Source organism: Xenopus laevis, chromosome 2L (assembly GCF_017654675.1).
Source record: "Xenopus laevis strain J_2021 chromosome 2L, Xenopus_laevis_v10.1, whole genome shotgun sequence".
In the NCBI taxonomy this organism is placed as follows: domain Eukaryota; kingdom Metazoa; phylum Chordata; class Amphibia; order Anura; family Pipidae; genus Xenopus; species Xenopus laevis.
Window position 1 is genome coordinate 46607108 of NC_054373.1, and position 24812 is coordinate 46631919.

General features: G+C 38.7%; 2 protein-coding genes across 2 annotated transcripts in view; one reads left to right on the top strand and one right to left on the bottom strand.

Moving 5' to 3' along the window:
• The window catches only part of LOC108708027 (phosphatidylinositol transfer protein alpha isoform), a 35879-nt gene extending 32606 nt beyond the window's left edge, over positions 1–3273 (top strand). The window contains exons 11-12 of the mRNA XM_018246279.2: positions 934–997; positions 3056–3273. Coding sequence (XP_018101768.1) covers positions 934–981 — 48 coding nt within the window. The 3' untranslated portion in view covers positions 982–997; positions 3056–3273. The remainder of the gene's footprint in view (positions 1–933; positions 998–3055) is intronic.
• Positions 3274–16324: 13051 nt separating this feature from the next.
• On the bottom strand, positions 16325–24432 carry LOC108707680 (protein kinase C delta type). Its single transcript, XM_018245678.2, has 8 exons — positions 24226–24432; positions 19758–19916; positions 19563–19654; positions 18904–18966; positions 18215–18353; positions 17709–17900; positions 17042–17170; positions 16325–16444 (listed from the first exon to the last, which is right to left on the bottom strand). Exons 1-8 carry the CDS (start codon positions 24430–24432, stop codon positions 16325–16327), a joined length of 1101 nt encoding a protein of 366 aa, XP_018101167.2.
• Between the last annotated feature and the right edge of the window lie 380 nt (positions 24433–24812).

Consider the following 24812-nt stretch of genomic DNA (forward strand, 5'->3'; position numbering starts at 1 on the left):
GCATTTTTTCGGACTTTAAATTTTTCAACTATTTTTTGACCAAGCCCTATCTACTCTATTGCACTTTGCCTGGTCTGAGCTGACAAAGGCAAGTTTGGTGCAAAAGGTAATGTTCAGTCAAATCTCAATCTTAGTGAATTATCGTAGTAACGGTCGTTCGCCAACGCGCAACTTCGCCTGGCGTTAGAGAACGAAGTACCGCTAGAGTCTATCTCCTTCGCTAGCGAAGTTACGCCAGCGCCCGTTAGTAATTCGGTGAAGTTCCGAAATGACATCATGCTGGCGAATCTTCGCCAGCATTAGTCACTTCGCCCTTTAGTAAGTTTGCCCCATAGACTGTGGCACCAACTCATAGACAAGTTCACTCTCATATTTGCAAGTTTTTAAAAACCTGGGCATTCTTCCTCTGGCCAACTGACCTCAACCCTAATTAATAGTACCATACTTCTTGGTTTGTTTTGGTGTGGCAATTATGGGATTTTAAACACTGCTGCAGTCCTGCAAATCAGTCAGGAAATGGATATTTATGCAAAGCTAACACTTCTAGCTTTGCATAAATAGAAATACTTTTACAGAAGTTTGGGATAAAAATTTTAAAAAAAGTGTAAATATATTTTCAGCTCTTGATGTAATGTAAATATTAGGGAATCAAAAAATGATGTCTATTGCATGCAGCCCCATTGGGACAGTAGCAGAGAAACTATTGAGGTTTCTTATTGGCATGAACCTGCCATCTCCAATTTGCTGGATTTCTGTGCAGATGTTGAAAGTGTGATTGCTACTTTAATATCTCCTAAAAGGGTGAATACAGTGAGTGCTGGTTGACAACCACCTGCACCAACCTGGGGTAGTTAAATGTGAGCCAAACATATACTTGCATTCAATTTAATCTGTAAGATTTTCTAAAGCAACAAAAATGTTTTCCGCCTGCAGATGCGAGAGAAGGATCCAGTGAAAGGAATGATGGCTGCAGATGATTAATACTGTAGTGACTTCTGTAAGTACAGTTTAATGTTTTATCACTTGTACAATATTGCTATTACTGTATTTTATTTCATTAAAAAAAATACATTATATTTTAAAAAATCATTTTCAGCAGCTTTGTTTGGTAGGTATTGATATACAGCTTAGTCCATGGAATCTGAATAAATATGTCTAAAAAGGACAGATATCTGTTATGAGGCAACAAATAATCCATGTTCAACCTGAGTCAAACCAAACCTCGGAGTTAAAGGACAAGTCAACCCCAAAATAAAAATTTGCCTAATAAAAGAAAACATTGTCCTGAGCATGGATTCCTGCCAACCTAATTAAAATATGGGGCTGATTTATGAAGATCCTGATTCCCATGGGTTTAAATGTTATCCCTTCTGCATGTTAAGAGTTTAGTGTTGAGGATTAACTATTAACACCCTACTGACTGAATTCCCAAAAAAAGAAGCATTCCATTAAATACAAAGCTCCTGTATGTATGGCATTACAAACCAGTACAAGTACTTTTGCTTGTTGGTATAATTTCGTAGTAACATGGAAAATAATCTGTAAATATTAAAAATATATATTTTTCTAGTGTTAAACCATTACGAGGTTTAGTTGTCACCCGCTATTTTTGTATTTGTGTTGTGTGTGTCTTATTCCTAAAATCTACAGACTCTTTACAAGACATATTAACTTTATGTGATTAGCTCTATCATTCTGCCTGCATGTCTTGTAGGTAGGGTTGCCACCCCGGCCTAGCCAGTAAAACACCTGCCAGGGCTGGTTTCACAATTTTACAGGCAATGTAGCTGCCGGTAATTTGTAATACCCTTAACAAAAGCCCTTGGCCCTCCGGCAGAAACTTACCGTTCCTTCGTCTTCAGCCCCTCTCGCGATGGGGCCCGTCCCCTTTTGCATCACAACCCCATGCGGCACCGTCCCTTTTTACAGCACGCCCATTTACCTGTGGCCCCCACCCCTTTTTACATCACGGTCCGTCCATTTAGTTACAGCCCCCACCACTGGCCGGTAATTTTTTTTTAAAAAAGGTGGCAACCCTACATGTAGGATAGGAACTCAGAGCTGTTCACCCTGTGTAAGGATGGGCATTCTGGGCACAGTAGGGATATGTATAGCCCAGTCTTTGTTGAACTTAAAGGAAAACTATATCCCCCAAACAATGTAGGTCTCTATTAAAAGATACTGAGTAAAACAGTTCATGTGTAAAACCCTGCTTCATGTAAATGAACCATTATCATAATAATATACTTTTTTAGTAGTATGTGCCATTGGGTAATCATAAATAGAAAATTGCCATTTTAAAAAATAAGGGCCGCCCCCTGAGATCGTACGATTCACTGTGCACACATACAAACCACATGTAAGGTCACATGAGCCAATTAACAGACAGAGTTCTGCCTTTTGCTTCCTCACTTCCTGTTACAGTTAGTGTTGTAGTATTTCTGGTCAGGTGATCTCTGAGGCAGCATAGATAGAGTCACGAAATGGTGGTTCAAGGCAAGAGATGTAAAAGGGCAATATTTATGTAAATATATATTCCAGTTTGGTAAGATTCTTTAATATGTCATTCAATTTGATATAAACTATCTTTTGCTTAAGTATTCATTTTGGGGGTATAGTTTTCCTTTAAGATTTTTAAAGGGCAACTTAAGATGCTACATGTAATCAAAGGCCACCAGAGTTACTGTCATTTGCCTGGATTTAGCTACCAATGCATAGTGTACAATATGTATGCAATTCAAAATGTATAAAATCACAGGTGATGTTATTTATTAAGCTGTGCATTATGCAAAGTTACAATGGCAGGTGGGACATCACATCCTGCACATCCGGCTACCTTTAAGCTTAGCTCTCAAGCTACAGCAGAGCATACTGAGTGTGTGCAATGACACTGTTTTACAAAAGACATAGTAACAAGAACCAGGATTGGGAGCTGCCGTGGACCACTTTGAACAAGCCTTCCTTGTTATAGGTTATCTGAAGTGCATGTTTAAATCTTGTAACACTTTAACATGTAACGTGTTAACAATGTATATCATTTTGTTTTCTCTTGCAGTTTGAAGTTTTGACCAATTGGAAGACTCCATGCTCCAGTCCTGATAGATAACCAACTTGTGGATCAAGCCCCATTTCCTGTTTTGGCAGACTATTTTAACCCCTTTGTAGCGAATTCTAGGCACCTCTCAATATCATGAGCTAGCATTCCCTTTACACGCAATAAATATATATATATATTTATATATATATATATATATATATATATATTATATATATATATATATTATATATATATATATATATATATATTATATATATATATATATATATATATATATATATATATATTGTATTAACACAGACCCTTATGTTTTGGCTCCTGTTTAATTTGTCATTTTTAGTATTCTTGTGATATTGTAAATTGCTGGTGGCTTTTTTTTTTTTTTTTTTTGAACATTGGGATTCATTGCGTTTTTTTTCCCCTTCATTTTTCTTGATAGAGAGGAGATGTAAAAGATAAATATGTAACAGCTAAAACTTGTTTTATTACTTCCTATAGGCATTGTTTCTTTTGCTTGTAAAAAGGGCTTGGCATCGCCAGAGATTCACTTTGCCTTTCAGAAATGTATTTTTGGCTTTTGTCACTCCTTTTTGAATGGTTTCAGATAATTATAGAAGAAAGTGAAAAAAGAAAACCTTTCTGTACGTATATAAATATATATATGTATATTTAAAACAATGCTGGCAAAATATAACTGTGCTTCACCAGTCAAAAGTTATCTGAAATAAGGGGGAGTGGGGTTGCTCTGTACCTTTGGGAGATATTGTTGGAAGGATAGAGCATGTCCAGTTGTATCAAACCAGCAGTTGTGCAATAATAATGATCCTTACTACATATGTATATATTCAGCTACCATTTGTCCTTTTCAATATAGTTTTTCACCATATCCTTGTAACTGTTAGAGATTTGATTTAATTAACTCCTTAAAGACAGGATACTTGTTTTTAAAAGCTCTGTAAAAGTAATTTTTTCTCTTTTTGGTAATGAGGAACAAATAGAATGTTTTTTTGTTTGTTTTTTTAAATTGTGAGGTATGTTGAAGTCCCTTGAAATGTGTTCCTAAAAAGGAATAGTTCATGCCATAGTAATGGTGTAAGCATCCCCTTGTCTTGTTATAGATTAAGTGTTTGTTCCCAAGGCATTACATATCTTATGAGTTCTAATTAAGAGCAAGGCTTTCCTGAAAATCTCAGGATCTCCAAGTTTACAGCTAGTGTGCTTCTTTTAAACAATCTGGCTCCCTAGGTCTTGGGGTTGTTAAATCTAAGGAGCTCAAGCAGATCAACAGGCTTAATTTAGATCAAAAGTTGTGGAACTATTTTTGAATGGAAGTTGTGGACAAATCAGGCTCAAAACCGCAGGTACTTTGCTGCAAGGTTTATTAAACACAACATGTTTCGAGCATTGTGGCTCTTTGTCAAGTGTTAACAGGTGCACATCAGGTTGTTTGGCAGGTTAGTTTCTAGTAGGTACTCTTCTATACACCTTATACCTTCCTCCTGTGGAATAGACGTGTAAAGACTTTCTATGTCAATGCTACATAAGGTGCAGTTTTCATTCACCCCTTCTAATGTATTGATTTTCCTTAATAATTCCCTTGTATCCTTCAGACAATTAGGTAATTGTTTAGTCAATGGCTGCAAGTAAAAATCCACGTATTTACTCAATGGTTCTAAAACTGAACCTATTCCAGATACAATAGGGCGACCCGGTGGATTCTCCACAGATTTATGTACCTTTGGCAACAAGTATAATACTGGGACTCTAGGATGGTCTGTTGCTAAAAAATCTGCTGTTTTTTTACTAATTGTGCCATTTAACAATGCATCATTTACCATAAACATTATTTCTTTTTTTATATCTTGGGTAGGGTCTCTAGGGATTTTCAAATAATTCCCTGGGGTATCCAGCTGCCTCATCACCTCTTTTTCATACATACATACATACATACATACATAAAGTGTAATAACCTGGATTTTAACTTGGACACTTTAATATGGACTTTTAATAATGGACACTTGGCACAGATGGAGGGGACACCAATTTGACACAAAAAGGATTGGACTGATGGAGGTTAGGCGAATAAACCCCCGAGGCAGTAACCTCTGATGACCTTGTTTTTTAATTATTTTTAACCACTTTTTAATCATTGGGTGAAGTTAATTTGTCTACCAATGATGGTGGAGGGGAGGAGTCTAATGTATTTAAAGTTTTTTGTACGATGTGCACCTGTTAACACTTGACAAAGAGCCACAATGCTCGAAACATGTTGTGTTTAATAAACCTTGCAGCAAAGTACCTGCGGTTTTGAGCCTGATTTGTCCACAACTCTCACAGAAACTACAGATTTTTGGCTTCTAATCGGGACAGAAGCAGTGGCACAGGCAGGTAATGGTGTAATTGGTATCAACCCACTTTACTTCATTTTTGAATGGAACCCAAGATAATTCCAATTTTAATTACTATTATAATTGAACTGGAGTACAATTTTCTCACTTCACTGTCATCCTGTGCAGTTTTTTGGATGCTGACACTTTGGTTAAGAATCATTGCTTTACTGATAGCTCTTAGAATTCAGCTCCATAGATTCTGTCTCATAAAGCAGTTTTATTCAGTCCCAATACTCATCATGCTGATTTTAATGGAGCAAGGTTGTGTCATCCATACTTTGTACAGAACATAGGTGAACCTCAATGATACATATATTGATAAAAGACAATAGAGATACCTCTGCTTGATGGGAGGTAAATTACTGAACCTGCCTTTTAGCAACATTTTACCTGAAATTGTTTTGTCTGAAGCAGGAATCAAACCTCTGTAGCTTTCTGATTGTACCATGTTAGATTGGAGTATCTCCGCTACTAGTTTCACTTGTGTAGCTCCCTAATTTAAAAATCTGATTGGATATATTCTCTAGGATTTCCCCCCATATGTTGTTACAGTTGAGTATATTGGCAGACTATAAATGTAGCTTAATCTCGGGTAGATTTGCTGTCAGCGTCAGTTATTTATGAAGGTTTATGTCGGTTTTAAAATTATTGTGGATAACCAAATCTCCAACACCTCATGTATAGTAAAAATAATTTAATATTTGCCCTACCACCCTAGTAGCACAAAAGGCAATTCATGGTTATTCTTAAATGGAAGAAATTCCTTTTCTGAAAATCCTATTCTGTTGTAACCATTTATTTTATAGTATAGATGGTGTCAGCAAGCAGAAATGCTGAAAATGAAAGGTTAACTTTAAAAGACTTCTATTCTAATATATTGTAGGAGAAACTTAAATTATTTAACTTTTACTTATAAATTCCTAAAAAGGAAAAGGCACAAATGTTCAGTTATTATTATTATTATGTTTTGGGGTTTCTGCGGTCTTTAAGGTGTGATTGTTAAGGTGCTATATTCCTGGTCTGTTTAATAATGAGGGTATCTTTCAGTCATTGCTAGTTCAGTTTTCATTTTGTATTTGTTGTATATCACAGGGTTGCCCAACTCCAGGCCTCAGAAACGTTAGTGGCAGAGACTGAGCATTTGTAAGGCTGAAACTTGTAGGGGTCGCCAACAGCTGCTGCCCACCAAGGACAATTTCATTTGACATGAATGGAGGACACATAGATGTATGTACCTGGTAGATTATACCTGGAAGCATGCACTGCTGCATAATCACATGTGGAGGGACAAAATATGCCCTTTTTCCTGTATTAAAGGGTAACATTTGGGTGTTTTCATCTCCACTTCAAGTATAGGCAATACAGATAATCTTTGTACCTTGCAGCTACTAGTAGGCCAGGATTTAGGGTTATCTTTAATCAACTGCATTTAAGATTATATGTAAGTCAATAACTTAGTCAAAGTATTTTTTAACTGGTGCAAACAACATTGCAGCGTTCTGATATCCCTATAGGCTGGCAATCCTGCTTGTACAGTTTACTCTGCACAGATACAGAGAGGTAAACACCAAGGGATCAACTGAATAGCTTGTTTGTTAGATTTGTACAATAGTCGATGCACTGGGACAATCAAAAGGGCAACAATTGTAGGGTGTTTTCCCCTAAAGGCATGTAGTTGGGTTGCCCTGCTGTAACTAAATAATGACAATGTCATGCCCCGAAATTAACAAAACCTTGTACAGGGTATGGGATCCGTTATCCGGAAATCAGTTATCCAGAAAGCTCTGAATTACGAAAAAACGGTCTCCCATAGGGGTAAATTTATCAAAGAGTGAAGTTCCACCACTAAAGTGAAATTCTGCAGCTCTCAATTCATTTCTATGGGATTTTGAAAGGCATATTTATTAATGGGTGAAAGTGAAAGTTCACCCTTTGATAAATACGCCTATAAAAATCTCATAGAAATGAATGGAGAGTGCCGGAATTTCACTCTAGTGGCCGAACTTCACTATTAACTTCACTCTTTGATAAATATACCCCATAGACTCCATTATAATCAAACAATCCAATTTTTAAAAATGATTTCCTTTTTCTCTGTAATAATAAAACAGTACCTTGTACTTGATCCCAACTAAGATATGATTAATCCTTATTGGAAGCAAAACCAGACTTAAGGTATGGAGATCCAAATTATGAAAAGATCCCTCATCCGGAATATCCCAGGTCCCGAGCATTCTGGATAACAGGTCCCATACCTGTATATCGAACAGCGCTGGAAGGTGGTCCCAAATACCTACACTCTCACATGATCATCATCATTTAAAGGGGTGGTTCACCTTTAAGTTCACTTTTAGTATGTTATAATAAGCAACTTTTTCAATTGGTCTACGTTATTTATTTTATATAGTTTTTTTAATTATTGGCCTTTTTCTTCTGACGCTTTCCAGCTTTCAAATGGAGGTCACTGACCCCATCTAAAAACAAATGCTCTGTAAGGCTACAGATTTATTGTTATTGCTACTTTGTATTACTCATCATTCTATTCAGTCCTTCTCTTATTTGTATTCCAGTGTTTTATTCAAATCAATGCAGGGTTATTAGAGTAATTTGGACCCTAGCAAACAGATTGCTGAAATTGCAAACTGGGAGAGCTGCTGAATAAAAAGCTAAACAACTCAAAGACACAAATAATAAAAGATGAAAACCAATTGCAAATTGTCTCAGAATATCGCTCTCTACATCATACTAAACTTTAATGTAAAGGTAAACAAACCCTTTAACAAAAAAAGAACATTTTTTAAAGCATATTTCCACTGCCAGTTACTGTTTTTATTCCTCTGTTACTTCTAAACAGATTATGTGTGAAGGACTAAAATGGCACTGGCTATTGACATTTGCATCTTTCATGTGGATTTCATGCATTAGTTATAGCACATTATGCCCCATATTTGCTTCCACTGCTGTTTGTAACTCATGTGGTCGATAACCCTCTTAATAGAGTCGCACCAAGCTAAAGAGTTCACTCTAATCCTCATCACACACTGCTCATATTAACTGTTAGAATCCAATCAAACTGCTTTCTTTTCTCTGGTTGTATCTTGTGTAAACTTCAGCTCCAATTCAAACTGATTTTTGTTAATTCATTTTGTTTAACCACACTATTTTCTTTGAAATATTTGTAGAATTGCCTAGATAATGTTTCTTTCATGTGAGTTTGTGCCTTTTTGTCTAATATTCCAATGCAGGTATATTGGAAATAAATATTCTACAAGATTTAGGAGTTGTATCTTATTTATGGATATTGTTTGCATTGTATGCATTTTCTTTGCAATGACCAAAACAACCTGTAACACAAAGCTGTGTCTGAAAAGAAGACCAGAACGCTGACAGAGAGAAATATCTACTGTTTAACAGAAGGGGTCGAGACACAAAATGTTTAGTGAAAAAATATTATCTTATGTTATTCTGTTCCATCTGTCAATGCTCATAGAGAAAGTCTCGCAGAGAAAGGCACACGCTACAGAACAGTAATCGCACTGTGTGAAATGTCACAAGTTCAGGTGTACTGAGCTTTAACACAAACGGCCATGTGAGGAATTAATTGCAGAGATTGATCCAAAAGTGTCAGCATTGCTTTAGCGCAGTGCTGTCCAACTTCTGTGCTACCGACGGCTGGAATGTTTCTGGTCTACCTGGTGGATGGTCCATAATGGAAGCCAGTGTTAGACACTCCCTGTTTTAGACCACACCCATTTTACCACAAAACCATGTCCACATTAATAGCACACCAAAAAAACAAATGGTTGGTGCTCACTGCAGGGATAAAAAAGTCATATTAAGACCTACCCTTAAATCCATATTCCTCCTCTTCCCCTGTGGATAACACCGCACCCCCAGCACATGATTAAACACCTTAGGCCCCCCCTAACAATAATTTTCAAATGCTAACAAACCCCCAGAACAAATACCAGACTATGTTTCACAAGTAGAGCAGGGCACACATGGAGCATAGGGAAGGCAGAGTATGACACACACAGACAGTGTATGGCACACCCAAGGACAATATGGCAGGCAAGGCAGACTATGGCACACACAGACAGTGTATGGCAAGGCAGAGTATGGCACCAGGGCTGGAACTAGGGGCAGGCAGGGTAGGCATCCGCCTAGGGCGCAAATAGGTGAATCTTTTTTATTTCTTTTCAATTTTTTACTTGGCCTTTATCACGGTTTTTAACTTTAAGCAAGAGCTGCCTAACCTTTTTGGCTGCCCCACTTCTGATTTCCATTTGATGCGTGTACTTTAATTTTCCTTTGCGCTCCCAACCCTTTTCCTGCTGTCTAGAACATTTCTTGTGCAGTGCGCATGCAATGTATGTGGCTGCGCGTCACGTGCGTATGTCATTGTCACGGCTGATGGGAGAGGTGCACTGGTTTGTCTCGTGCTGAATAAGAACTTTGTCTCTGGCTGCTGTCAACTGCTGGCACAGGTACATGGGGGCAATTGGGGGTGAGTTTATTTGGCTGGAGGATGGTAGCTGGCACAGGTACATGGGGGCAATACATTTGTATTGTCAATATTAATATTTACACAAATTAAATGTTACATTCATTAATGTGTTGTGATTATTCACAATAGTAATGTGAATGGGCAGTTATTGAAGGGCTTGCCTAGGGTGCCGAAATACCTTGGCCCGGCCCTGTATGGCATGCTCACAGAGAATAGGGCAGGCAGAGTATGACACACGCAAGGAGCATAGGAAAGGCAGAACAGAGCAGGAGACAGGGAAACCCATCAGGACCACTCTAAGATGTTCTACATACAGTGACAGTGCTGGTGCCCCATTAGCATTTTGAATAAGATGTGGGCAGTTTCAGTCTGGATCTCAGGAGTGAACAGTACAGGCCTTTAGGATGTGAACAATAGAGACGTCACATGTGTAAACAATGCAGGGGGGATTATTATATTATATATTATTATATTATCACGGGCGCCATATTCTTTTTTTCGGTCTTCTTCTAAATCTGAGTGGTGTTTCAGCGCATGGACAGTTGGAGTAAATTTCCGGTCACAAATGACTGTGCATGCGACAAAAGTCATGAAAATTTACGGAAAGTTAGGGGACTTTTGGCACATGCGCAGTTGTTGCAGTAGGGGAGTAGGGTTTTTTATAGTATGGGTTTGTCTCTCCTTTAAACAATGCCGGGGCCAGTTAATCTCTGTAGTGATTCCTATTAAAGTTTACACATGGTAAGCAGACACAGAAGGCAGACTTTCGTGTGGAGGGCCACACAAGAGGTGCTGCCAGTTGGTCAGCCCTGCATTAGGGGGTTATTTCTCAAAGGTTGAATTTTAGCTTTTTTAGACCTCGAATGAACTAACAGCTCGAATGGTTTCTAATTTAAAAAAACTAGAATCAGAGAGTTTTGGGTTAACAACCTGAAAACTTGAATTAATCGAGTTTTCGGCAAAAAAAAACCTCAAATGGCTCAAATGTTGAGTTTTCAAGCTAAACCCTCTGAAAAAACTCATGAAGGCTACAAACATCTTGAATTGGTTGAAGGGACCTCTGCCATTGACTTCTTCGTGAGCTCAACAGGTTTTAGATGGTGTATTTTCGGATTTGGGCTATTTCCAGGGTCTGGGTATAATAAATCTCCAAAAAAAATTCTTTAAACTAAAAAATTGATTTTTGACTCAAAAATAATTGAAAACTTGCATTTTTGTGCCCTGAACCTTAATATAATGTACACTTACTTGGCATTGGCAAACAAGGTGAAAAGAATAGAAGGTGCACACTTCTAGCTTAATAACACAGGACAGCTTTGGGTCAGTTGTTAATGCCATTCTAGAACAGACTGCTTGAGCAACAGATGTTCAGTGAATACATCTAAATAAATACAGATCATAGTAAATGTGTCATTTGTAATGTAAATGACAAAGCTCACATTACTCCATAAGCAAACCTTGGAATGGGTAGTTTTTCTTTACTTGGCCCACATTCAAACTGCTGCCTGGCTGCTAGGGTAAATAAAACCATAGCAACCAGATAGCTGTTGAAATATCAAACTGGATTTGAAGGACAAAATGCTAAGCAGCCGAAAAGCCATAAAAAAGACCAATTGCAAATTGTCACTGAATTGTCTTTTATCATATTCAAAGTTCATTTAAAGGTGAACTACCACTTTATTAGAAAAGAAAAAAAAATCTAGAATCACCAGTACTGGTTTTTTCCTTTATAAAAAATGAGGGCCCAGCACAACTAATGACAGTTATTTTCTTTGCAGAGCAATTAAGATTTTAATTTCAATTCTATCATTTTTGGTGAAAGCTGTTTTGTGCAGAGCCTGTACAGTTGTAAGCACCTCATGTGGGTTCCTGTATACAGTGCTTTAATTGGGGGGGAACCAAAGGAATGGTATGTACCTAGCACAACGTGCCAAAAATAAGCCACATCCACTATTATAATAAGCTTTGCCCACCAACATTTTCTGGTTTGGCCAACTTCATAGTAGAGCCATTTTGCAATCTTCAAGTTTGTTTAAAACGTTATCTTTAAGGGCTGTTAAAAAAACACATTGTAAGCAAATCATAGAATCCCCTATTCCGTGTTATGCTAATAAATATGACCCTTTTGTTCTGAGCTACAGTTGTGTGCTATGATCAGAAAAACAAATCATCTCACTATAAAACGGTTTCACACAAATGTTGAGATCTTTAAGGATGTAAAGAAATGTTACTCATTGTAATTGTCTAAGAATAAATATGTTACTTTTCACACAATCTCAACTGCATTTAAAACCATTATTGTTCACCACTTTAGACTTTGTGTAAGCCATTAAAGTCAATGGGGAAAATTGAAGGGGCAAGTCAGTTCTGTCAGAAGTCATTTTAGGAAACAGCGATGGATAATCGCCGTCTTTTCCCGTAGCACAGGGATCCCCAACCTTTAGAACTCGTGGGCAACATTTAGAAGTAAAAGGAGTTGGGGAGCAACACAAGCATGAAAAATGTTCCTGGGTGCCAAATAAGGACTTTAATTGGCCATTTATATGGATTGTCAACCTACATTGAGGCTGTTTGGCAGTACACCTGGTTTTTATGCAGCCAAAACTTGCCTCCAAGCCTGGATTTCGAAAATAATCACCTGCTTTGAGGCCCTAGTACAGCTGAATTTCCGGTTTAAAAACAGGAAATTCGGTTCTTAAAGGTACAGGAGTGGCTTTTTGCCAACCCTGGAATCCTCTCTGGCGCTGCCGCCTGAGGCGAGCGGCTCAGCTCTCCTCATTGGCGGAGCGCCCCTGTATATACTCATACACAAACAGTATGGTACTGACTAACAAACAGTTCAATAATTTATTAAAGGGGTTGAGTGATACTCTAAGACAATTGGGAACTGGATTTAATTTTTTATTATTTGTGGTTCTTGGGTTATTTAGCAGATTTCCGGTTTGCAGTTTCAGCAACCTGGTTGCTTTGCCCCAACAAACCCTAGCAACCATGCATTGATTTGAAGTGGGGGACCATCAACTTAGGGGTCATTTACAACCTGCAAGTGGTCCTTCAGACAAAACTGGTTTGTTTTTTTACCCACAATGCAACATTTTCACCCATAATTTCAATGTAATCATAGTTGTAGGGAGTGATGCACTGGCACAACTGGGGCCAATGCCTGAAATTTCATGCAAACTGGATGCAATTGTGCTGAAGTCTGATTGTTGAAATTTCTGTTGTTTGCAGTTGTGGTTTTGCAAATGTTCCTTCATTGTACCATTAAAGGTATTTGCTGTAAAAGTCACTCCTGGCACTTGTGTATACTGGTCAGCCACGCTCAGTCCCTCCTGATTTCAGTTCTGAATTGAGTGTGGCTATTGATGCAGGGGAGGTATCTCCATGGTTCCCTCAGTGGCCTGTGTCAATTGCAGTAGTGAACTTGCACCTAAATAACTAGTTGCATGCGTGATTATTATGCCAAACACCAGAAATGAGGCCGACTGGACAGCATGTGTACTAAATCATTACACACAAAGAAATCCATTTCAAGGTTCTCATATATTTTTATAGCTCTTCTGACCCATAATTGAACTTGCTTTATGGCAGGAATTTCACACTCAGACTAATAGTCAGTATCCCATATAACAAAGCAGGAGCAATCAACATTTATTTAAAGGAATAGAATACCTTCTTCTTTAGTGAATTAGTCTTGTGCTGAACATACTTTGTGCCTATTGTATTAATCACAAAAAAAAAAAACAGAAATTGTGTAAAATCTGAATGGCTTTGCATATTTATTCAGTTAGTAGAAGTGACAATATATATATATATGTTCAGTATGTTTGGCCAAATGATATCAAGCCTGCCACCACGTCAAGGTAGACTCTCTGAGCAGGACCCTAACCTACTCTATCCTAATTATTAGATCAAATTCTATTTAACTCTGTCAGTTCTACACTGACCTACACAAACGAATCCCCAAACAATTAAATATTAGAGGAAGGCAAAAAAAAAACCCATCTGTGTCCAACATGGATCAGATTGGGAAAAAAAATCCTTCCCCACTCAGGGACTAATCCTCACAGGATAGTCCCAGGTTTAATACTCTCTATCCTATCTATTTATCTGTCTATGTGTCTGTCCATCAGTCTGTCAGTCTGTCTCTCTGTCCATCCTTATGTCTGTCTGTCTGTCTATTTTAATGCTGTTTATCCTATGCTGCCCTTACATTTTATCATTTTAGTACCTCTGTTGTAATTGTACTGATGGGACTTGTGCTTTAATGCCTCCTTTGTCCTGCCATCTTATTCAGTTTATAAATCTTTCCTCCCATTTTGATTTATCACCACAGATGTTAAGGTTGAAAAAGTTCAACCCTTCCCTCGTACAAGTATAAACAGTGGAAGGCAAAAGCCATCTACCTCCAATATGGCTCAGATGGGGAAAAATCCTTCCTGGCTCCAATATGGCGACTGGTATTTCCCATAGATAAAAAAATGTAGAAAACCTATTTTCAGTCTGGCACCATATCCCCTTGTCATCTGTTTTATGTGACAGTGTCTGTTGATATCGCCTGCAACTATCCTTTACAATTAGAATCTGATTGTATTCATGTTCTTAAGTGAGAGCCCTTTAGTTATATCCCTTGGCCAAACATATCAGATGTACCTGAAGGAAATTGAGTTGGATCCAAGGAAAGGAGAGATGTAGAACCTGTTGTGGACTAAAAGAAAGCAGGGGTTGGTCAATGTTGTGTCCTGGAATACTGATGTTAAAGGAGAACCAAATCCATGCTAATTAAAACCCCTACCGCCTTATCCCACATAGACCCCCTCCTTGCTCCTCCACAGCCTAGGTGGCACCTTTGGTAAATGCCCCTAACATTTTACTTACCTCTCGGTGCAGATTCAGGACATCAGAGTTCACGGGCGCCCTCTTCTTCGCTTCGGTAATCTCTGGGAGTAGAGCGGCATAACAACACATGCGCAGTTGGAGCAATCTTCTGTTTTGCGACAACTGCACATGCGCTGACACGGAAATTGTCGTAGCGCCGGAATAAGACCCAAAGATTACCAAAGAGAAGAAGATGGCACCTGTGAATTCTGATGCCCAGAGGGGTAAGTAAAGAGTTAGGGGCATTTACCAAAGTACTACATAGGCTGGGGGGGAGCAGGGAGGGGGGGTCTATGTAGGTTAGGGGGTAGGGGTTTTATTAGCAATGGTTTGGTTCTCCTTTAATTGTGACAGTGGGATGTATGAGATGTGTGGCTGAAAGTGAGGGCCACACTGGATCTAGGGGTAGGCAGAAGAAAGTGCCTCAGGTGCAACAGTTGGATGTGAGACTGAACAGGGAGCAGATTACTTGTAGAGAGAACTGCCAACAAGTGGTGAGAGTTGTAGCAGGGGAAAGTGAGCAACAGCGGTGCACACTGAGAGGGGAAGGGGGTTAAGGTTACATGACGTTAGCAACTGCCATCCTTCTGTGTGCCTTCAGTGGCAAATACTTGGCCCAACTCTGGGGCTAAAGATAGGGGCTGATCTAGAGGGTGAAGAACAAAGATGGTGGCTGATGGAGAAACCAGAGATGGGAACCAATAGGGCAACAGATAAGGGCCAATATTTTAGGACAAAAATGGAGGCTAATTATGAGCCACAGATGCAGGGTACAGTGATAAAGGCCAAATTGGATGGCCAAGTGGTGAGGGCCAGAAATAGAGGCTGTTGGTGAAGGCCAGAGATAGGGCAAATCATGAGTGCTAAAGATGGACGCTAGTGGAGGAACTGATTATCTGCAGAGAGCACTCAGAATTGCCAGCAAGTGGAGATTGGCAGCAGGGAGGAGCAAACAGAGGCAGTGCACAAAGAGCAGGGGGAGGGGGAGTTAGAGTTTAGGAATTTAAGAAACGTAACCAAACTCAATCGAACTCTGGGCTCAAAAATAGGGCCAGAAAATGGGACTGTTGGTAACAGTCAGAGATGGATAAGGGCCAAAGATGGAGGCATGGTGATAACGACCAGATCTAGGTCTAATAGACAGGGCCAAAGATGGGTGCCGATGGAGAAAACCAGAGATTGGGGAAATCATAGCGACTGATGTTAATGACATGAAATGGAGGCCATTGATAAGGGCCAAAAGAAGATGGGCGAGTGGCAAGGGCCAGAGGTAGAGCCAATGATGGTGGCTGTCTCTAAGAGCTAAAAATGGCCGTGGAAATGTACCCATACGAAGCCGTGACAGGTGGTCCTCAGTGCTGGATTTTTCAGATGCTCAGAGATGTTTTGATCTTCACTGTTCTTCAATGGAGAATAAATAAAATGAAAGGTTAAATGATGTTAAAATGGTTGGTAAATATAGCTAAAGAAACCTGACTTTCATGAAGTGGCTCAGCTCTTCCAACTGTCATTCAGATATGATAAATCCATGCTTTTCACAAATGAAGAATCGCTGTCCCCCTCTTTCATGAGCATCCTCGGCGGCTTGAAATAATTCTTGTCTTGTGTTAACTGTAGTAAAGAAAATATACATTTATCCGTTATTATTGATTAAAATTTTTATATTAAAGATTTGTTTAAGGATTGTATCACATTAGATTCAATTCACATTATTTCATATTGCTGAGTATTAAACACTCAAATATCATATATAGATATTATTACCAAATGGATTTAATTAGATACAGTATAAATCCATTATTATATATTTTTTGTTTCGAAAAGTTTTGAGGAACGAGTAATATTTTGGCACAAGACTCCTTCTAGCCCAGTTTATTCTTTACTTTATATGCCGGGAGGAAGACAGTCTGTAACTGGGCAAAGAGATTGCTGCCTTGCCACATATATATATTTATATATATTTAATACAAATCAGGGAGTTGTTGGTGTTTATCTCTTGCTAGCAATCTTCAATTTATTGGGCCCAATTTTCACAAATATTTATATATGGAGCAAATTACTTAGGGGAATTATATTCTTATTTTTAACTCCAAAAATATTTCATTATTTTCTGAAAAAAGATCTACAGCAAAATATACTGATACTTTACCCAAGATTACATTTACACAGTACAAGCATTGTCTTTGCATATTGCAGTCAGGTACTTACTTCTGCAGGACAGAGAGGTGGTGGTATTTCCTGGCGTTCCAGCTGCTCCCAGTTGATGGAATGAAAAACTGGGTGTGCTCGGATGTTCTTAATGAAGCCAAGACGCTGCTCTGGGTCCTTCTCTAGGAGCTAAAGAAAAGCAATATTAATATATTAATTCATTTCTGTGTTATTGAAGTGAAGCTCTGTACTTGCTATTACTCAGTGAGATATTTTTGTCCAATGCACAGGACCTCATTGCACCCACTGGCCCAAATGCACATGCGCAGGAAGTGCAACATACTGTACGTGGAAGGAAGTGTTGTCATATGCATGCAAGTTATGTTACTCTCCACCATGCATGGGCTCTGTAGCCTTCTAGGTTCCCCCCTCCTTTGCCACCAAACTTAGTAAGCAAGCCTGGTGGCAGCAGGGAAAAACCATATATGCATCCAAGGGTCCCCCCTTAAAGCTTATGCTTTAGGCACAGGCCCACAGATGCTTAAATATAAATATGGCCCTGCCAGTACTTTCCCCTCATCATAATGAGCCAGTCAGACTGCAGGGTATACCACAGCCATGAATGTCAGTATTAGAGATGCTACTAGAACAATAGGAGCGCCATTATGTACCTGGAAATAGATTTATTATAGCAGCACTAGAAACATACTCTTGTTTTTGTACCCACCTTGTGCAGAAGATCTTTTATTTCAGCACTAAGACATTTTGGGAACAGGGGCTCATCACGGATAACTGATGAAATGAACTTTTCACTGTTGCCGTCTTCAAAGAATGGTGTCATGCCGGTGGCCATTTTACAGATGACAATTCCCAAAGACCACCAGTCTGCTCCGGCATCATAGCCCCTAAGTCGTAAAACCTTGGGAAGACAGAGCACACTATTTTTCACCACACTTTTAAGAATGTTCTGGATTATTACTGCTAAAACCTTAATGGGTATTTAACTAAACCTTTATTACAATGATTCTGTCACTCATCACATGACCATTTCTACTGTAAAACTAAAGAAAATGCTACAAACTCTAAATACCAAGCAGCTGCAGCGATGATGAAATCAATGTGAGATAGCAAAGAGATTATTATTATTATTATTATTATTATTATTCATAACATGTATTTATATAGCGCCAACATATTCTCTAATTCCCTATAATTTTATTCAGATCAGCTCACCTCTGGGGCCATGTATTTTACTGTTCCAATCATGCCTCCAACTTTCCTCTGGCCAAACATTCCCTCTACAGCCAAACCAAAGTCGGCGATCTTTATGTGTCCCTCGCCGGTCAACAGGATGTTACCCAGTTTGATGTCCCTGCAAGGAAGACATTAAGTTTTAGGAAATGTTAATAGGGTTTGGTAGAACATGGGTGGTAGAAAAAATGCGTGACCCTCATTATAACAATGTTTCCATGATGCTAAAGGTGAATCCAAAAAGTATAGAGCAGAGGAAGCAGGGTACAAATTCCCTTTAATGGTAGAGAGGAGTGGATAGAAGAGATGGATATGGATATATATAGTGAATGTTAACAGGAAATATTGCTAATGCCCAGTGGATAGGTTAATATATGCCCAGATACAGATTGTAAGCTCTAACAGCAGAATCCTCATTACCTCCATTATTGGTCAATATTTGTATTTCTATTCTACAGTGTTGTGACTATGCTAATATATATAATAATAGTAGTATCACACATGATTAATTATATCTCGGTTTAAACTTCTTGGCCCTTTCATTCTAAAATGAATACAACACTGACTATTTTTCCCTAATTGTGTCTTTGCTGCCAGTCTATAAGGTCCTCAAATTTGAACCTGTAGAAGAAGAAATAAATGTTACAGAGTATTGGATAAATTTTACTTACCGATGGAGAATCCCGTTGGCGTGGAGGAACTGCAGGCCGCATATGATCTCTGCTGCGTAGAATCTTTGCAAATTAAAAAAAAATAAATAAATAAAAGTCAGCCAGTTGGCATTCTCACACTGAATAAATAAATTTCCTTATATACTTTTTGTAACATTCTTTCTTCACCACCATAAGTATGCTTACACCATACTATGACATCCAGTACTCTAGTTACTGACCAGTGGGTCTCAGTAGCAGCACTGACCAAGAATAGCCCCATGTGAGCTTTTATTGGTCAGACTCATGATAAAATATAAAGGTTCAGGTTTGGTTGCTTGTGGTTTACCCACCAAAGCCTCACATGCTCCTTCCAAGCATAAAAACCCAAAAATGTGATTTGCTAGTTAGGGTCCTAATACAATTTATAAGGGTTAATTTCAATGCCCTATACATTGCAAAGTGCAATTAATGACTATAATCTTGAAACATAGTCTTAGATCAACTTATAAGATGGAACCACAGGAGAAAGAAAAACTATTTTGCTATGTTGGCACATATCTATAAGCAAAAAGAATCCTGACCCATTTTAATCTTTCTGTATGAAACTATAGATAATTATGGAATCTCTCTCAGGTACCATTGTCCCCACATTCCTGTACATACAGTGAGTCACTTACGTTATAGCGTCTGTCGTCAGTTTCCCTGTGCGCTTAATGAATTTCTTCAAGTTGTTTCCACTGGCATACTCCATCACAATGTATGCAGTCAGCTGGTTACGGAGACAAAGAGGAAGAAAGTGAAACACAGATCAGTTGGACAAACCATGGGGTTATTTTTTTTTTCTGCAGAATTTTCTTGGCGCAATTCTTTACCTTTGTTTGGAAAGCTGCATGTGAGTGACAGAGGAATGGGCATCTAGAAGCCATCCTCAGCAGTCGCACCTCCTTGGCAATAGAGCTTCTATTCTCAGCTTTGTCTATTGCCTTTATGGCTACAGGTTGGCTCTTGTTGGAACAAGTTGCCAACATTACCTGGCAAAGGAAAAATAAAAGATAAATGATTAGAGGGAACCTTCTAGGGACACAGCAACTAAATGATTCTGGGACGATTAGTATGTTTGCTTCTGTGGCAACATAAATTCCAATCTGTTATATTGTAGGCTGCAAAACCAATACATTGTAACTTAATGGCAAATATAACTACTACTATCAGGCCTGGAACTAGTGGTAGGCAACAGAAGGGTGTGTGGGGGGGCGTTGGGCAGGTACCTTTAAAAGACTCTTCTGCCTACCACTAGTCCAGGCTCTCCTGCTTCCACTGGCACTCTCTCCTCTTGTCACCACAACCCCATGGTGACTGGCCAAGGTTGCATAGGGCATCTGGTTGACTTGGCACACCCCTGACTACTATTATACCAAATAAAGTCTGTTAGGATTGGCCATATTATTAGGGCCAATTTAAAGAAACTGTTGGGTGAGAGAGTGCAATATTGGATTGAATGTGTATTGTGAATATTTATAGGATATTGCACAATACGTATCTAAGTAATAAATAAGCATGCAACGTTAAAGGGGTGGTTCACCTTTAAATATGTTATAGAATGGCCAATTCTAAGCAACTTCATTATTTATTTTTTATAGTTTTTTAATTATTTGCCTTTTTCTTCTGACTCTTTCAAGCTGACCCCATCTAAAAAACGAATGCTCTGTAAGGCTACAAATGTATTGGTATAGCTACTTTTAATTAGTTGTCTTTCTGATGAGGCCTCTCCTATTCATATTTCAATCACTTATTCATTTCAGTGCATGGTTGCTAGGGTAATTTGGAACCTAGCAACCATATTGTTAAAATTGCAAACTGGAGAAATGCTGAATACAAAGCTAAATAACTCAAAAACACAAGTAATAAAAAAATAAAACCTATTGCAAAATATCAGAATATCACTCTCTACATTATACTAAAAGTAAACACAAAGTGACCAACCCCCTTTAAAATTATCCCCTTCCTGCCTTTAGCCCACACAATTTGGAAATAATTGGATTAAGGTGTCTTTTCTATCACGAAATAATTCTGTCAGGACTGATGGGCTTGAAAGATCATTAATAAATTGAAAATTAGTGAGGCAAAAGGAAGAGAAAATCTTTTACAGTGTCCTGTTATAAAGACTCAAGTGCAAGTACAATGTTCAGTTTTGCAATGGAGGCCTGAGAGTAGCAGCTTGAACCAATGCACTGGTGTGCCAATGTTAAAGAGTTTGTATAGGCACAGGTATTATTACTAATAGTGTTAAAGGGCACACAAAATAGTACATGACTATGCACTTGGGTTTAAATGTGAGCCTATAGCCTTTACATTTAGCCTGTACAAATCAATACAAGATCATGCATTGCTTCCCACGTTTACCTCTAAGTTCAATTCCAGATAAAAACAGATAACCTTGTTGGGAATGCAATCACTTACCTTGCCAAAACTGCCCTGACCCAGCACAGCATGGATACTGTAGCTAGTGACCCTCAGTGGAAGGGGCCTTTTCTCTTCAAGGCAAGGTCTTTTTTGGATGTTTCCTCCTTCTGGAAAAAAAGAAATTGCAAATATACATCAGTTGTCAGCTTGTGTTATTATAGTTACCTGAAAATAAGGACTGAGGATATACCCAGCGTTGCCTGGGAATATATCTGAAATTATAGTTTTTCTATCGAAAAAAGCACTCTGCACTACAAAACATGTGGCATAAGTCTCCAGTATTTTAGAATGGTACAATCTCATTGGTCATATAGTCAGGCAAATGGTTTTGTAAACAGATAACAGATTAAATTTAGAACCATTAAAAAAACTGTAACATATTTTGTCCCCATTGCCATCATGTGTGCTACAGAAAACCTTGTCCGGTAGTGTTTAGAAAGTTACAAAGGAGTGGCAGGCAGTAGGTGGGAGCCAAGAGGTACTTTTAAACGGCAAAGCCTGAACTTCTCTAGTGACAATCAGGACTGTCCTGCAGGGGTGTTTTGTCTGTCCCATGTGCCATGTAGATGGGTGTTTTGAGCTCTCCCTGAATTACAGTAGAAATGACCTCATGTTATGTGCACAGTATGTGCAGAGTATATACATTCTGTGACCAAAGAAAAATCAAATGTGGGCTGCCATTTATTCTTCAGAATAAGTGCATGGGAGCTTCTGACTGGAGTACAAATATGGCTGCCAATGACATCAACATCCCTCCCCTACTCTCTATATAAGCTGCTACTGAGACACAGATACAAATATGTGTTATGTGCACAGTATATGCAGAGTCTATATATTTTATACATTGCCTGACTACAGGCAAATCAAATCTCCGGTGTCATTTTCTCTTCAGAATAAGTGCCTGGGAGCTCCTGACTGGAGTACAAACATGGCTGCCAATGACATCAACATCCCTCCCCTCCTCTCTATATAAGCTGCTACTGAGACACAGATACACTTGTCCATTATTTCCGTTACACACTGGCACCTGCAACCATTTTGCACAAATTGCCTACATGATAAATATTAGCTGTGTCTCTTTTCCTTATCCTTACCCCATGTTATGTTCACATTATGTGCAGTGTAAATACATTCTGTGACCAAAGAAAAATCAAATCTCGGCTGTCATTTTTCCCTTTAGAATAAGTGCCTGGGAACTCCTGATCGGAGTACAAACATGGCTACCAATGACATCATCATCCCTCCCCTCCTCTCTATATAAGCTGCTACTGAGACACAGATACAAAAATGCATTATGTGCACAGTATATGCAGAGTCTATATATTCTATACATTGCCTGACTACAGGCAAATCAAATCTCTGCTGTCATTTTCTCTTCAGAATAAGTGCATGGGAGCTCCTGACTGGATTACAAACATGGCTGCCAATGACACCAATATCCCTACCCTCCTCTCTATATAAGCTGCTACTAAGAAACAGATACAAATATGTGTTATGTGTATAGTATGTGCAGAGTCTATATATTTTATACATTGTCTGACTACAGGCAAATCAAAGCTCTGCTGTCATTTTCTCTTCAGAATAAGTGACTGGGAGTTCCTGACTGGAGTACAAACATGGCTGCCAATGACATCAACATCCCTCCCCTCCTCTCTATATAAGCTGCTACTGAGACACAGATACAAATATGTGTTATGTGCAGTTGTGCACAGTATATGCAGAGTCTATATATTTTATACATTGCCTGACTACAGGCAAATCAAATCTCCGGTGTCATTTTCTCTTCAGAATAAGTGCCTGGGAGCTCCTGACTGGAGTACAAACATGGCTGCCAATGACATCAACATCCCTCCCCTCCTCTATATATAAGCTGCCACTGAGACACAGATACACTTGTCCGTTATTTCCGTTACACACTGGCACCTGCAGCCATTTTTCACAAATTGCCTACATGATAAATATTAGCTGTGTCTCTTTTCCTTATCCTTATCCCATGTTATGTTCACATTATGTGCAGAGTATATACATTCTGAGACCATAGAAAAATAAAATCTCGGCTGTCATTTTTCCCTTTAGAATAAGTGCCTGGGAACTCCTGATTGGAGTAGAAACATGGCTACCAATGACATCATCATCCCTCCTTTCCTCTCTAAATAAACTGCTACTGAGACACTTGTCCGTTATTTCTGTTAGATACTGGCACCTGCAGACATTTTGCACAAATTGGCTACATGACAAATATTAGGTGTGTCTCTTTTCCTTATCCTTACTCACAGGTGGAAAATATCTAGTGGTAAGCAATCAAATGTCTGCAGACTGTACCATTGGGGAGGTATTTCAGAGCAGCAATGTGATTGCTCAAATAAATGGGACAATAACAATGTTTGTTACAGGTCTATTTACATTTACCTATGGAATCCACTTTTTTTTTCTCAAAGACAGTTTATGGTTTCCCCACTACCTGTAAACATTTATAGCTATCGCGTCTCTACAACCCCCCTGCACTATTATGCCAAATTAGCTGTATTCAGAAGAAATTCATATACTGCACAATAAATGCAAATAATTCAATTAATTATTGCAGTATTTTTCTGTGCTTTACTTTATCTTACCTTCTGATTTAGTGTAGCCATCCATGCTTAGGGGTCTCTTCCTTGTCTCTTCTTTTTTCTTCTCTTCTTTCTTCTTTTTCTTCTTTTCTGCTTTCTTCTTTCTCTTCTTCTCTTTCTTCTCTTCTTTCTTCTTTTTCTTCTTCTCTTCTCTCATCTTTTTCTTCTTCTCTTTCTTCTTTTCCTTCCTCTCTTCTTTCTTCTTTTTCTTCTTCTCTTCTTTCTTCTTCTCTTCTTCTTCTCTTGTCATGATGTTCTGAAAGTGGACCTTTTTCCGCTGATGTCCTTGCTCCTCAACATCTCTCTTTCTCTTCATCTCGATTTTGCTGTTGATCTTCCCATTTGCCACTTTCTTCACCCTTTCTTCAGACATAATGTCACAGCTAAGGGGCTGGAATGGGGTCTTCTTCATACTCCTGGCTGGAGGAACGAAATCTAAAAGAATGTTGTAATCCATGGATGAAATATTCGTCATTTTCACTCTGAAAACTACCCGACGTAAAAGTCGCTCTGCTCTGGTCTGAGAACAAAACCCAACTGAATAACTGCCACAGCGATGTGATCAGCTGACCTCAGTAACCAACTGCCAAAGTGGCATGTGCACCTGCCTGCAGTCAACAAGTACCACAGTTCTGTGCCATTTACAGTATAACACCATAGGCCCATATTGAAGCCTGGTACAGAACAGCAGGGTAGAAAGATTCTAGTAACTGGTAGCCAGTGCTACATGCCAATATGTATAAACAGAGTAAAATCTCAATTGCAATATCATATTCAAAATATGACATTTCCATAAAACTGCTAATTGGGGGCACTATGAATGCACCATGGTTGTGTATAATGTAAGTAATGGTA